Source organism: Oncorhynchus mykiss, chromosome 3 (genome assembly GCF_013265735.2).
Source record: "Oncorhynchus mykiss isolate Arlee chromosome 3, USDA_OmykA_1.1, whole genome shotgun sequence".
Taxonomy (NCBI): domain Eukaryota; kingdom Metazoa; phylum Chordata; class Actinopteri; order Salmoniformes; family Salmonidae; genus Oncorhynchus; species Oncorhynchus mykiss.
The window spans coordinates 1,905,622-1,921,245 of record NC_048567.1 but is presented as its reverse complement, the minus strand read 5'-3'; the positions used below and the strand labels follow the sequence as shown (position 1 = coordinate 1,921,245).

Below are 15,624 nucleotides of genomic sequence, written 5' to 3'. Positions count from 1 at the left end.
AGCTGATCCTAGATCAGTGCACAGGGCAGACTTCTATCCAGAGCCAGGCACACCGCTAACAGGTGACAGGCTTCGATGGCCTACGCACCAAAATTCTTTATTATATGCTGTGTTAACATCATGAGGATGTCATCTACCAACACCACTGTTCTAGAAATCTGTCTGTTCATGTGAAGGTTATAGTCGTCCAGCAATCTGCTCATATCCTCTCTGTTCATCCTTTAGCTACCAACGGTCAATCATCTCATTCTTATATCCTCTTGTTGATCCTCCTCTAGCTACCAATGGTCAATCATCTGACATTCTTATATCCTCTCTGTTTATCTTCCTCTAGCAACCAACGGTCATTCGGAGTGTTTGCGTTTATTGATTGGAAATGCTGACCTCCAGAGTGCAGTGGATGTTCAAGATGGGAATGGACAGTAAGTCAATTGGGTTTTGGATACAATTCCTGAAAAAAATAGATTTTGAAACTGGGTTTGCATCCCAAATGACAACCTATACCCTACTTGGTACAGTACTTTAAACCAAAGTCCTATGGGCTCAGGTCAAGAGTAGTGTACCATATAGGGAATAGGTTGCCATTTGGGACTCAGCCTGGTTATTACCAGTTTGTAATATGACCTGTTGTCTTGTGTATCAGAACCCCTCTGATGCTGTCGGTGCTGAGCGGACACACAGACTGTGTGTACTCGCTGCTCAACAAGGGAGCCAGCGTAGAAGCCAAAGACAAGTGGGGCAGAACAGCTCTACACAGAGGGGTGAGGAGGAGAGTTGTACACACTCACACAGAAAGAGAGGGGGAGGCTTGTTCTGATCTTGGGATGGGGCCATTGAACTACTAGGGATTGCTATGATTCCTTATTATATAATTGATTATGATTTAATCAATTCCATTCTTGTCTCGCCACCCTACCAGGCGGTGACTGGTCATGAGGAGTGTGTGGAGGCCCTGCTGCAGCACAGCGCCAGCTTCCTAGTTCGGGACTGTAAGGGGCGGACCCCTGTTCACCTGGCGGCGGCGTCTGGACACATCGGGGTGCTGGGGGGGCTCCTACATGCAGCCCAGTCAGTGGAGACCCTTCCCGTCATCACAGACAACCAAGGCTACACGCCACTACACTGGGCCTGCTACAACGGTACTAACTGGACTGAAGCTCTATTCTGATTCCCTCTCCAACACTGTAAACATGTCCCTGAATTAGGCAGGCCTTACAACGATACTAACTGGACTGGAGCTCTATTCTCTTCTCCAAGAAGTGTGCACTCATTCACTCCCTCTTGTGGATTGAAAAGCATTAGATTGGTCTTGATGGAGCAATGTGGGGCAATGAACAAGACTACAACACTGTGTGAGAAGTAGGGTTATGACTCTCAGTGGTGGAGCTTACATTGAAAGGACTTTGTCAGGGATTGACATAGTATATGTTGTAGCTAAAACGTTTTTGTTGTGACTTCACCATTGTCAGATCCTTGGCTTTCTGAGGGTATTGTTGTGGTCTACAGTGACGTCATCTTTCTGCTGTATGTAATGTTTCCCGCTAGAGCAACGTATTGATTCATTTAATTTAGAATTAAAAGTAATCTTCCACTAGGCCATGACACGTGTGTCGAGGTGCTGCTGGAACAGGAGGTTTTCCACAAGACCGAGGGCAACTCCTTCAGCCCCCTCCACTGTGCTGTGATCAACGACAACGAGGGGGCTGCAGAGATGTTGATTGACACTCTGGGGCCGGCCATTGTCAACGCCACTGACACCAAGAACCGGTAACTACAGCACACGACAACGTTCTTTTCTTCTGGAGAATAATGTTGTGAAAACGACCTCTGGGGTTGGATGAGGGATTGTAGAAACTAATACTTGATAATAACACTCCTACTCCATATCAATGAAAACAGTTTCCTCTCTCCAGGACCCCCCTGCATGCGGCAGCCTTCACGGACCACGTGGAGTGTCTTCAGCTGCTGCTAGGTCACAATGCCCAGGTCAACTCCCCCGACGCCTCCGGGAAGACCTCCCTCATGATGGCTGCTGAGAACGGACAAACCAACGCTGTCGGTATGCAGTCCCCTCTCCTCCGCTTTGCCTCGCCAGACGGCTTAAGTTCAACAATTTGAATAAGTAGCTTAATTTCCTAATGTAATTCCTTTTATGTTTCTCTGTCTCAGAGCTGTTGGTGAGCAGTGCCAAAGCAGAGCTCACCCTGCAGGATGCAGTCAAGAACACTGCTCTTCATCTGGCCTGCAGTAAGGTGAGCAACCCCACATGAAGAGGATGTTCTCTCTGGTTTGAATTTTGTCTGACATGTTTGACTCTGTTTTTAAAGGGGCATGAAACCAGTGCCTTGTTGATATTGGAGAAGATTACAGACAGGAACCTCATCAACTCGACTAACGCAGCCTTACAGACGTACGTATGGTTCAGCTGCATTAATTGGGCCATAGGGTCCTTGGTCAGAAGAAGTGCACTATATAGGGAATAGTCTGGCATTTGGGAGGTATCCTCATTTTCTGCTGGCTAATCTGATGGTACTTTCCCCTCAGGCCGTTACACGTTGCAGCCAGAAATGGTCTGACCGTGGTGGTGCAAGAGCTGCTAGCGAAGGGTGCTAGCGTGCTCGCAGTCGATGAGAATGGTAAGATCTGTAAGGCTAACACCATTTTCTTTGGGACTTTTCTTCTCAATGTGTCCACAAATGTTTCTCTCTAATCCACTGCTTGGAAAGTTCTGGGACACTAAAGTCCATGGAGAATAAGAGCACCTCCCAGCTTCCCACTTGTCTTAACACCAGGCTAGGAGATGCCAAGTTATTTCATGTTTTTCACCAAAACTGTTGTAGTAAACAGTGATGCTCCTGAAGTTATCCTCTGTGGTTGTTTGTACCCCTCAGGTTACACGCCTGCCTTGGCCTGCGCACCCAACAAAGACGTGGCGGACTGCCTGGCGCTGATCCTGGCCACCATGATGCCCGTGTCCCCCTGCACCCCGGCACCCAGCCTGACCTTCAGTGCCATTAACCACTACACCACCAGCCCCTCCAAGAGTGTTACCTTCGACAGCCTGCCTGTGCTGCGCAGCGAACACAGCTCCTACTGCAGCTTCAACAACATCGGACACCGCGGCCACGACGAAGGCTTCTACAAGGATGAGGAACTCAACGACTCAGACTCGGAGACGTACTGAGAGTGGTGGTGGTCGCTGCCCAGGAAGAAGGGAGGCAAGTGCAGGCGGATGGACAGCGAAGTGGGGCAGAGGCCACAAACAAATACACACACCGTGTCTTAAATCACCATAGCCAGCTTTGGGAGGGCACGAGCCAAGACAGTCCGCACAGGAGCCTTAAGAGTCCCGCAAATAGAGAAAAGTAGGAGGTGCAACAGGCTGGCTGGCCCACACTCATTCTCTCGTACCACCAGGTTCCCTTCCAGCAGATACTGGACTTCAGAGGAACTGCTGCTGCTATACCCCATCTTTACCTTTACCCACAAAGGTCCTAAACGGTAGAAACTGTCTGGCAAACCTTATGATGGCAATAACCTGTAGTCCAAGGGGATAGTAGCACTTCACTGAGAGCAAAACAGACAGGGACCAAAAGATGTGGAAGAAGCCTTTTTAAAACTTGTTTTTACTAGAAATTGGGCTGAGAAAAAACATAAGGAGTGATGTTTCATGAGAGTGATTGTCATGTTTATCCGCACACTAAGACAGTCAGAACGCCACTAGCCTCTTGTCTGTAATCCATGTGGGAGGAGGGGAAATCATACATTTTATATGAACACATTTTAATAAAATCATTTATGTCTTAAGCTCTGTGGGAAACAACAAATTGTAGTATTTGCTCTCATGAGTAATTTCAAAGATTAAATGGAACCCTATTCCCTATACTGAATAGTACACTACTGTTGAACAGGGCCCATAGGGTTCTGGTCAAAAGCAGTGCACTCTAAAGGAAATAGGGTGCCATTTGGGATGTAGTTTTGCATACCGGTATGTGAGCAACAGGACTTTTTTAAATTGAGAAATATTACATGTGTTATTAAACCTACCTGTCCTTTGCCCTCTAGAAAGTAAATTATTCATTCATGTATTCTTTCTTGTGATATGTCATTTTGTGCCTTCGTTAGTTACTGAGGGGAGGTTAGGAGAGTAAGGGCAGCTGTATGAGCGAAAACAATGATGCACACTAAGTACTACAACGTTCGTGAAAAGCACTGATACTATTCCGAGGCATGTGAGGTGGAAAACATGTCTCCCTTGGAGAGGAGAAACACTGTACACCAATGGTAGGACAGCAGCATTTAGATTTTCTTCTGTTGGAAAATAAATATCTTATTTGTCTTTGATCTTATAATCAATGTTTTTGACAGGTTTTGCTTGCTTTAACTTCAAAAAATGAAACCACTCAATCCTTTTATGTGATTGCTTGTTCAAATCCCCGTTTGTCTCTTTTTGAAGATCATTTTAACTGGAAATATGTACAATACATTTGCTATGTTCATCAAATCAGGAACAGGAGGTTCACAGGTTGTTGTTTCCTTATCTATCTTCTAAAAGGATGAAACTAGCATGTACATATGAAATAGTGACAATTTGAAACTTCCATGAATTATTTCACTATCTGAAGATTGCTGTATATTTTATGAGTAATAAAAGAAATGAGTTATGTTATTTAATAATGAACTATGGTTTCTGTTTTATGTGACAACCGCAGTATAAGTCCATTTCTAGGTATCAGGCAATGACTGGTGCCAATAACCCAAAAGAAAGGCTACAAGGAACAAGAATGGTCTCTTATTGGCAAAGTGATAAATTGGCCTAACGGTGTGGGTTATGTATTTTATTTTGCATTGCATCCTCAACATTGCAATAATAGCCTACATTTATTTAAAACTGGCAGGATTTCCATGGGTGAGCTTTCAACCCAAATCTGTACAGCATTGTTAGTCTCGTGCTGTAGGAGCGTTCATTTTTTGCAACGACATGGAGAAGAAAGTGTTCAAGGTAGGCATGTTATTTTTTAATTCTCAATTATATTACTGTGGATTAAATGTTTAATATCAAACTACAAAGTCTATGGCCGGGGAGTCTTGACAGTTGGTTAAAGGTACGTTAGAATCTGCTGTGGGTCAAGGGTTATAACACCACCCTCATATTTACGTCGTAAATAGCACGCTATTCCCTATGTAGGCTAGTGCACTACTTATTAAAAGGACGCTGCCACAACTGAAGGTCTGCTAGTTGAATTATTTTTATTTGCCCTGCACACGAAGAGACAACACACATTATGGCTCAGTCCTAGCTCTCAGGCAAAATAACAATAAGGGGGTAAGGAAATACATATAACCCACGATGGCCAAACCAAAATATACAAAACTTTTACAATCACATGTACAATAGACGTGAAAGTGTTTGTACACTAAAGAAAAACATTAGCTATGCAGCTGTAATTAAATAAAGAAATACACTGAATTATTATCAAATTATTAACATCCCCTCTTGACCTGACCTATTTGAATTGGTCCTTGTGTGCAACTTGGTGCATAATCTAGGGGAACAACATCACACTGCTACACAATGGTTAAAAGTCACTACCTAGCTAACCAACAGCATCTGAAACAATGTATTTCAGACAAGGGCTCATTGTGCAAATGTATTTGTTTGCAATAAACATCGAGACAAAACGACCAACCAGTGAAAAGAGCCCCACAGTAAAGTTGTCATAATACCCATAAAACCTAGCGGTCAAACCGGGAAATGGTGGAGTCATTTTTTACGTTTTTATAACCATGTAAATCTCTCACGGACAAGGTGACTTTTATCAATATATTTCGGCTCCATTTCCTCTCAGATTAGAAAATGCTAATTAGCATCAAAGTAGACATGCAAAACTACAAATCCCTGCAAGCTCCTAAACTTCATCTCTAGCTGACACCTTTGCTAACAGGTTTTGTATCTATTTAAAACTTGCACTTAACAGTCCAGAGTTGTCCATTTTTAAAGAAATGCAGCCAATTTATTCATTACATTTAGCTAACATAGTTAAGAGATTCTTACTTTTGCCTCCATCAGCATGATTGTAATGACATTTGTAGTTCTTTATAACCACATTAGCAGCTAATTAGCATTTCATGTTTTGGTAAATACAGGCAAATATATTGATAAAAGTCACCTTGACCTAGAGATTTACACAGATATCAAACTGTCACACCAGGGTAAGCCTACCTGAACCACAGCCCTTATTTTAAGTGTTTCTAAAAATCCCCTATGTGAAAATGGAATGGTGGAAAAACAATTGGAACCATTTCACTGTTTGACCGCTAGGTTTTATGGGTATTATGACTCATACTGTGGTACTCTATCTGGCCAAAATAAGTGCTGTCTTTCAGGAATCAGTGGGAATAACCTCACCCTCATGGACCTGGATAACCCCATCAATGACAGTGATGTTGTTAAGGAAGTCAGGTAAGTGATGTACCTTAATGACTGGTTACAGGATCACATAGGCCTACAAATACAGATTCTGTAGTAGGTCAAAGATCACCACCTATGGAGAGGTAGGCCCAGAGCCATGTATTTGGAAAGTTGGGACATTCAAATATCTGCATTATGTTGCATTTACATCAATATGTATACATTACACGACACAGTATAATCAAACATATCCATATGAGAGCTGGCTCCCCATGGGCAATATTGACATTTTTAACAATGCTATGTAACTGAACATTATTTAATAATTGACATATTTAAAAATGTTAAATGAAAGGCTCAAAGGCGCTAACATGGAGTCCTGCCTAAAAGTTGGCAGAATTCTCTAAATATATGACTCTGGATAGGCCGAGTCATCTCAGAGTATTGGAACCATAGAATTTGAGTGAATCTATTCAAATTCTAGAATGATTCATTTTACTTCTATGATTCGAATTCTATAATTGGAACACATCCTCACACTCACATTATAGCATGTTATAACATGTGACCTTAGATAGATTCCTTTTTCTGTATCTAGACACAGATCAGAGAGGCTGAGAGACAGACCAAGTTGGAAGAGGCTGTTCTAGAGACATATCCCAACTCTGTCACTAGAAGCTGATGGAGAGATTGAGATGCAGGAGGCTGATCTGAAGACAGATGGCACGTCTCAGTCATAGAAGGTTGAAGGAGAGAGTGAGTTGGACGAGGCCATTGTCATCCCATCCCAGTCACAGGAGGTATGATGCATTGCGTTTTAATTACGCAGTGAAGATTAAAATGCCAAATGAATTTCCCAAGCTTTAGCTTATAAAGATCTTCTAATCTAGGAGGCCAAAGGAGAGAGTGAGTTAAATCAGGTTGATCTGAAGACAGCCACATCAACTGACACTGGAGGTCGAAGGAGAGAGTGTGATGCAGGAGAGTGATGATGTAGAAACAGCCGGGCCATCTCAATACCAGGAGACTGAACGAGTGGCAAAGGTAAATGCTTCCAGATAACAGTGTGTGTGTGTGTGTGTACATGTCTGTTTGTGCACGCAGACAGTAGTTCGTAAACAGACATTGCGTTAACACTGCATGGCGAATTTGATTCAATTCCAGCCTAACTCTGCTTTCTGTCTTCCCCATCAGGCTGCAGTGGTGACCTTCACTACCATGACCCGCAAGGCTGCAGCCTCCCAGACCAGCCTCACCCTCAGCAGGGGAAAGAGAAGCTACCCAGACCTACACACCTTTGTGCAGGACATGAAGGATGAGTTAGTTGCTCTTTGGCTTCCCCATGCATTTTTTATTTATTTCACTTTTATTTAACCAGGTGGGCTAGTTGAGAACAAGTTCTCATTTACAACTGCGACCTGGCCAAGATAGAGCAAAGCAGTGTGACACAGACAACAACACAGTTACACATGGAATAAACAATAAACATGCCAATAACACAATAAACAAGTCAATGACAGAGTAGGAAAAAAAGAAAGTCTATATACAGTGTGTGCAAACGGCATGAGGAGGTAGGCAAAAAAAATAGGCCATAGTAGCAAAGAATTACAATTTAGCAGATTAACACTGGAGTGATAAATGAGCAGATGATGATGTGCAAGTAGAGATACTGGTGTGCAAAAGAGCAGAAAAGTAAATAAACCACTGCTTTAATTGACTAGCTTGAGTAAACACATGGTGCAGCAGTGCAGCCCCGTTATTAACAAACTAACTCTGTACGGTCTTTTAACATTTCAGATGAGCAGAGATGAGTTTAGTGCTAGGTGCATGGATATTACAAATTGGGTGATGGAGTCTACATCCACTGTGGTCGTTCCCGCCCTTGACCTCACCATGCAGGTCAAGCTCTTCTGGATCAGGAAGTAATGAGGCTAGAGAAGTGAGCTCTCTTGGCCGCAGCGTCAGATTCAGCTTTCGTGGTGGACCCAGTAGACGCATCAGTTCAAGAACTACTTGCAGCACACAAACTCCCACGCCTTTCCCCTCCTCTCACAGGTACCTACCCCTATCCCCTCCTCTCACGGGTACCTACCCCTATCCCCTCCTGTAGGTCTTTCTAAAAACATTATTCCCATGTCCCTTTTTATTAGTACAAATATCCATTCCAGATCCACTTAGTGAGAAATACTACACAACCACTCTAAAAGGTTTACTCTAAATGTTAATATTTGGTCGTGAGTGTCATTTGAGATGGTTCACAATGCTTCCTTTGAATAACAATAACAAGGTTGAGTGTGTGTCCCAAATTCTTGGATCATGTTTTTTATTTTGTTACCATGTACTATTTCATTTCTGTTGTGCATTCTGCAGGTCCATGACCTCTTTGCTGAGTGATGACGAAGAGCGATATGTCTCCTCAACTGAGGGTGGTGATAGAGAGATGAGACACAGACCCCACTCGGCACCACTGAGTTCTGTGTTTGGAATCTCTGAGGATTCTGTCTTCAACATGGTCCAGAGAGGCCAGTCGCAGAGTGACATCGTACTGTCATCCAGTTGGAGTAGACGGGAGAAATACAGACCTGTCAAAATACCAACGGACACCAGGTTTATGATGGGTATTGTAGAGTTGGTAATGAACCTTCTCAACTCCAGATTGGCTGAGCTAATGCAAAGTTTGTCAGGGAACTCTAGGTCCGCTGTCTGGTAGTATCTCAGCAAGTCAGCAGTTTGCCCAATAAATGCTAAGCATGGTGTCTGCTAAGATGTATTCCCATGCCACAGAGCATATTGCGCACGGCCAAAAGTCTCATCCAAGTAAATTTCTGTCCGACAACAGAGTTGTGGATCTTGTACTTGAGGTTTTTGGGATAACAGGATTTTTGGATAGCAGGAGCCCGTCAAGGCCAGAGTGCCTGCTCCTACAACTCAGCTAGTGGAGCAATAGATATGAGAGCTCTTGCTAGGGACTTGGTCAGACAGGTGTCTGTCAAACTCAGACCCTTTGTCTCTGAGAGTCAACTCTCCACCATGTCCATGACAGATCTGTCATCATCTATTTCTGACTCCACCTTGAAGCAGTTGTGTTGTGGCGCTGCTGTTGCAACTGTCTGCCAATCAATCAAAATGGAGCTTGAGAACCAGAGACCAACCGACCTGTCAGCCAGAGACCTACTATCGTCTCTGGTAGAGACCTTTGAGGACATGGATAGCCATTTTGGAGGAGGCTGCTATGATAAAGCACCCAGAGATCTCCACCTCAACATTACAGGTCTCTGCTTCTCGACTCATCTCTCGCCTCCTCTAACATGGTCACTGAGAGCATTATCTTCAACAGCCCACCCCCATCAGAGGAGAATGTGAGTATTCAGAATGTGCTCCCTGTTGATAAAGTTGACATCCTCCATGGTCAACCAGTGGAGGGGTATATCGTCAAAGCTGAGCAATGCATCACTCAGGTCATTCAGGATGCAGCTGTGACATATACTGGCGTGCTGGATGAAACTGACACTTGTGGGAAACTGTCGGAAGTTCTGTCTGTGTTTCCGCTGAGAATATTGAGGAGGCATCTTCTGATCTATTTGGTGGAATTATTTCCGACCTGCATAAGGTATCTCAGGTCAATAAGGCCTCCATGCGTACAAAATCCGGTCGCAAAATGTTCTGGGTGGAAGTGAGTTCAGGTTCCCAGAAGATTTATACCAAAACCCTGGACAAACTGAGGAAGCTTTTCGCCCCTCACCTTCTGAGGCAAAAATTATCCAAATCGAGCTCTATGACATTAGACTACTTGTAACTGAGACCACTGTGGAGGTATCTCCTGTACAGAAGACGGACAGTAATACCTCTTAAAATGTCCTCAGCCCACCAGCTCACCCTCGACACCTGCACTAAAGGGATCATCAAAAAGGTATTCTCGTGCGGAGGGTGGAGACTTCAACCAGAAGATGGACTCAATTTCGAAATTGGAGAGCCTCAGCCGAGATTGCCAAGCTCACGCGATCTCGTAGTGCAGCCAGCAGAACCTCTAACATTTCCATCCAGAGCTTTCACAGTGCTGAGTTCCAAGCTACGGCCAAACAGATTGTGCGTGAGGCCATTATCAGAGCTGCTAGCGAAGCCAACTGTTCTTTGCCACAGTGCATGCCTAGCAGCACCTTCTCACACCATGTGGTTTCTACAACTAAAGATATAGTGAATATGATCATGCAAGACCTTGAAAGTCTATCCCAGTACATAGAGGATGACGCAGACTCCTTCCCACTAGGAGAGAAAAAGCTGCAGTCCCAGAGTTGTCTTTGACACCTTATTGGATGCTGCTCAAACCTTGTACCACAGAGTAAAGGTTAGACCATGTCAGTCACCATAGCCAAAGATGTGCTGGACTCCACCCCTGTGGAGACACTCAGATGCTCAAAGTCCCCTGACACTGCTCTTGTTAAGGACAGGAACCGCCCTCCGTCTGTGAGAAGTGAGAAGCCATTTTCAAAAGTCAGTTTGACTAAAAGGTCTAAAGCCCTTGTGTCTTCGAGTGGCTCCTCCACAGACCACCATGTAATTGACACATGCAGTGAGGATGTCACTCTGCCCCCCAGGAGTATGTCGGTTGTGAGCGACACCAGTTTGAAGAGAACCTCTCCTCTCCATGGTAGTGGATTGAGTGCAAGTTGTGAACCTCTTGTGGCTCTACAAGACAGAACAGTGGCAGTCAGCCAAGAAGGCTTTAGCAAAACTGCAAAGGATTGGCCAACTGAGAGTTCATCTGTTGGGCAGAATGCAAGTGAGGAGTGTTTGATAGCCACTAACATGTTAGACTCTCTACTGGAGAGCCTTGACCTGTTGCCTGACATGAGTGCTGCCAATGAGATCACAAGGACAGAATGCCATACCTCTAACGCAATGGACAAGACAGGTTCACAGTCAGCGCTTGTGAGTCAACAAGAAATAAACATATCTGACACCAGTCTCATAGTGAAAACTATAATGGACACATTGAAGACAGACGACCCAGAGATGACTTCAGCAGAAGAAAATCTGGATAGACTCCTGTCAATTGAAGCCCTTCAAGATGCGTCTGGCAACCTGATCGCAAAGGTCCATGGTCTCATTCAGGAGATAACCATAAGCCGCCAGCTTCAATCCACGACTGGCCACAGAAGCCTCTCTCAACCAGCGCTGCCAAAGCCAGCACTGAGGAAGCTGTCAAAGGACGATGCGTCAGAGCTCGTTTACAGCTTTGCCCAGACTTCTGTTAGCAGACTCCTGGGGCAGTGTTTGGTTAGGCCTATGCCACCCACCGCTGACAGGGTTTTGGATCAGGTCATCAAGTTGATGACAGACATGGTGATGGACAGCCTGACTGATCTGTCCAAGTCTGCAATGGAGGATGGTAAGTGAAAGTACCTCTTCATCTGCATAGGACTTCATTGTAACATGATGCTCATTACATTGCGTTTTATGATGTAAACTTCACTGGTTGTGTCCAAAATGGCACCTTCCATGTTTAGTGCACTACTTTTGACCCTATGGGCCCTGTTCAAAAGTAGTGCACTATAAATGGAAGAGAATGGCTTTTGGGACGCAGTGACTGACTTCCGTGGTTGCGTTCTCTTCTCCCAGTTATTGTACCCAGCTCGGTCACACCAGCTTGCTCTTCTTACTCAGACACCAGCAATGCCGCAAGTGACATCACTCATGGTATTGTGGCTGACCTTAATGCTACTGAGGAATTCCCTGCCAGTGGCCTTAGCCCAGCTGATGTAAAGGCTGACGGCATGGCCCACCTTCCCTCTGCCAGGGGGGAAGAGACTAAGAAGAACAGGAAGTGGCATTTCCTACCCAAAATTGTCAAGATTCCAAAGATCAGGATTAAGGTAGAGGGCTCAGTGTCTTTAGATTACCTCTGTAAGGCAGGGCTGAAATGTACCCTACAGATTCACTAAACCCCTATTGTCTCTGCATTAGAACAATGCTGTTGTCATTGTCTTTAGGAGGTTGAGTGAGGCCGCTGTAATACAATCCTAATACACATGGGAGAGAGAGAGAGACAATGGATGTGTCCCAAATTGCACCCTATTCCCTATATAGTGCACTACTTTTGACCAGAGCTCTATGGACCCTTGTCAAAAGTAGTGCCTTACGTAGCCTGTCTTTTTGGGTGCACGACAGTTATTTTACACAGGCTCAGTTGTCCTGATGTGTTTTGTCAACAGCTGTACAAGACAAAAGGGGAACCGAAGAGCCACCCTGAACAGGATACTCTGCCTACCAAACGTCTCAGAGAGACTCGTATTTCACAGGGTAAGTGATAAGCATCGATAATGTCATATTGATGTATCATCCTATGGCCAGCTTGTTAAAACGGTGACTACAGATACAGGCGGACAGACAGATACACACATTAATTTTCTGATTATGAAATACTCTTATCACAGATGCTGAGTGTGAGGTTCCATCCACTTCCCCACCCAAGGAGGCCCTGACAACCACACTGGCCCCTGCTCCCCAGGAGTCCCAGTCCCGTAAACGCCCTCTCATAGTCAGGGTTGTTGCATCCCCACACCTACCAGTGAAGCACCACAGGCTAATATGAGCGTTAGCTCTGGGTTGTTGTGAACTAACACCTGGCTACTAAGTAGATGTGCTTTTCAGGAAGCCAAGGCACATAGGCTTTTCTGGGACCATTCCCATTTGACATCTTTCTGCAGTGGAGCATTTCAAAAGGTGTGTGATATATCCATTCGAATGTCCTTAACTATAGGCTTAACTATGGTAGTTAGATTTGGAATGAATTTGCCATAATAGTTAAGGAAGGAAAGGTAAGACCTGAACTCAGTGGTGTTTCTAGGAATGGGAGCCTTCTCAATAGCTTCAGTTTTCTGTTTCATGGGGTGTATCCCCTCTGCATCTATCACATGACCTAAATAGGCTATGCTGTTCTGGAAGAAAGAACATCTCTCTTTTAACTTTCAGATTGCAGACTTTGTCTTTTTGGGACTTCTTCAAGATTTCGCATGTGTCACGCATATCATCAATATAACAGATTACCCCTTCTTACCCCTTGTAGGATCTGAACCATCATTTTCTGAAAAATATGACGCACAGGCAACACCATAAGGAAGCCTGTTGACCTTAAAACAACCCCTTATGTGTATTCATGGTGAGATAGTGCTTAGACCGCTCCTCTAACTGTACTTGCTCGTATGCCTGTGACAAATCCAGCTTTGTTAACGTCTCACCCCCGGTCAGCTTTTTGAACAAGTCCTGTGTTTTTGGTAAGGGATACTGATCTACTTCCAGCCACGGATTGATAGTTACCTTGTAATCTCCACATATTCTTACAGTACTGTCTGTTTTCAGGATACACACAATTGGAGCAGCCCATTGACTGTAGTTGGAGGAAGGACCCCTTCTAACTCCAACGTAACTAGCTGTTTTTCAACCGCTTCTCTAAGTGCATACGTACTGGGCAAGGACTGCAGAACTTATGTGCAGCCCTATTAGTTACATGTAGCTTGGCTGTGATACCTTTTAGCATCCCTAGCTCTGGCTGAAACAAATATTTTTCACACAAACCATCTACTGTCTCTACAGCTGTTACTGTGTACATGTGACCAGTCTAGCTTCAACTGACTGATCCAGTCTCTACCCAGCAGGGCAGGACCATTTCCTTCTACCACCATCAAGTTTCAAAAAGTTGTACTCCCATTACACTTGACTGAGATTTTCCCACTTAGAACTAATTACTGTATGTTTTTAACACCCAGTTTGCAGGGCTCAATTTTACCCTTTTGAACTTGCGGGTGTACAACCTCTCTGATAGCAAACTGCTGCACCTGTATCAACTTTCATGTTGAGTCTCACATCATCTATCCTTACATACAAAGTCTTTACGTCTACTGCAAACAGTTCAGTTCCTTTTACGTTACCCAACTCATAGTCAGTGGTGAAAACGGCTGAGGTCCCTTTATCAGAGTTCTCACTCTCATTTGAGATGTAATGTTCCAAACTCTGGCACTTGAGTGCGATGCAATGCTCCTGTGTTGAAATGACGTTCTTGTCCTCTCTCTCGCTGGTGTGCGTTGCCCTGATCATCGTTGCTCCACTCGTCTTTTGCCTCGTTTAATTGTTTCCCACATGACGCGAGCGGCAAGTCATGGCTACGTGTCCTTTCTTCTTGCACTCCAGAAGCTCAAAATCCACGTAGCGCCACTCATCTGGCTTGTGCCCTTTTCCCACACAACGGTAACATGGTTTACAGGTTGCCTCCGTTTTCTTGGCAACGCTTTTCTTCTCAACTGCATTTGCTTTGAAAGTATTTTGTGAAGACTGCAGTGTGCTTTTCCTTGTTACTTCAAAAGAAAATCCCATATCCACAGCCAGTGCTAATGTTAAATCTTGTGTGAGCTACATTCAGTAAACGGTCTCTCAGCGGTCTTTTAACGCCACACACAAATATCACGTACTGACAGACTGAATTTTCTTAAACTAGCGAAATACTCAATCGACTCTCCCTCGAGTTGACTCCTTGCATGATACTTACATCTTTCAGCAATACAATTTGTCATCGGTATGTAGTGACCTTTCAACAGCGCAACCAACTGTCAACGTTGTTTCACTTGGTTTCTGTGGCGCATTGAAGTCCTGTAATGACCTGACTAGATCATAAAGGAACAATTGTCCAGACAGAGGCTTGAGTTTACGAATTGACGGTGTATTAACCCAACTTTACGCAGACTACTGTTTGGCCGTAGCCCACACCAAATAAATTAAAGATAACCCACAAGCCGACCGTGACCTTCTCTTGTGAAAGCCAGACGTAAGAGAGTGAAGAAAGCCTAAACCTGGACTTAACTTCCAATGCCCATCCCCCTGCCCAACCCCCCTCCACGCCACTCCGCCAACCGCCAGGAGGCCCGGAATCAGAACATTCCAGGCATTACTGTGATTGGCAGATAGCAGGTGGATTGGCATGTCGGACCCCGCGAACACTGGGTAAGTACAACACAACCCCCTACTAGCCTAACACATAACACACAGCTGTCTGTGCGGGTCGCTACAGTCCATTAACACATTGTAAGTCTTTCTGCCAACAATCGTCAGAAAAAAATGTTTTAGACATATCCTCGTACTTGAGCCCATTAACGTTAGCTTCAAAACATTCCTCGAAGTGGAAATTTTCGGCCTCGCCCAGCGACCTCTTCCGTGCTAGC

General features: G+C 44.5%; 2 protein-coding genes across 4 annotated transcripts in view; both read left to right on the top strand.

The window, feature by feature from the left end:
- LOC110516567 (serine/threonine-protein phosphatase 6 regulatory ankyrin repeat subunit A) overlaps positions 1-4,675 on the top strand; it is a 36,793-nt gene extending 32,118 nt beyond the window's left edge. For all 3 annotated transcript variants that reach the window (XM_036965532.1, XM_036965528.1, XM_036965525.1), the window contains 9 exons: positions 335-422; positions 644-761; positions 920-1,139; positions 1,596-1,767; positions 1,914-2,059; positions 2,170-2,252; positions 2,328-2,410; positions 2,545-2,636; positions 2,892-4,675. In XM_036965532.1, coding sequence (XP_036821427.1) covers positions 335-422; positions 644-761; positions 920-1,139; positions 1,596-1,767; positions 1,914-2,059; positions 2,170-2,252; positions 2,328-2,410; positions 2,545-2,636; positions 2,892-3,184 — 1,295 coding nt within the window. In that variant the 3' untranslated portion in view covers positions 3,185-4,675. The remainder of the gene's footprint in view (positions 1-334; positions 423-643; positions 762-919; positions 1,140-1,595; positions 1,768-1,913; positions 2,060-2,169; positions 2,253-2,327; positions 2,411-2,544; positions 2,637-2,891) is intronic.
- A 5,667-nt stretch (positions 4,676-10,342) lies between these two features.
- LOC110515047 lies at positions 10,343-15,109 on the top strand. The gene is made up of 2 exons (XM_036965548.1): positions 10,343-12,712; positions 12,847-15,109. The coding sequence occupies exon 1, from the start codon at positions 10,766-10,768 to the stop codon at positions 11,807-11,809; it is 1,044 nt and encodes a 347-aa protein (XP_036821443.1). The 5' UTR covers positions 10,343-10,765; the 3' UTR covers positions 11,810-12,712; positions 12,847-15,109.
- Positions 15,110-15,624: the final 515 nt, after the last annotated feature.

Bases quoted from the DNA above. Each gene is read 5' to 3' on its own strand.
- LOC110515047 (XM_036965548.1), top strand. From the start codon at position 10,766: ATGTCAGTCACCATAGCCAAAGATGTGCTGGACTCCACCCCTGTGGAG.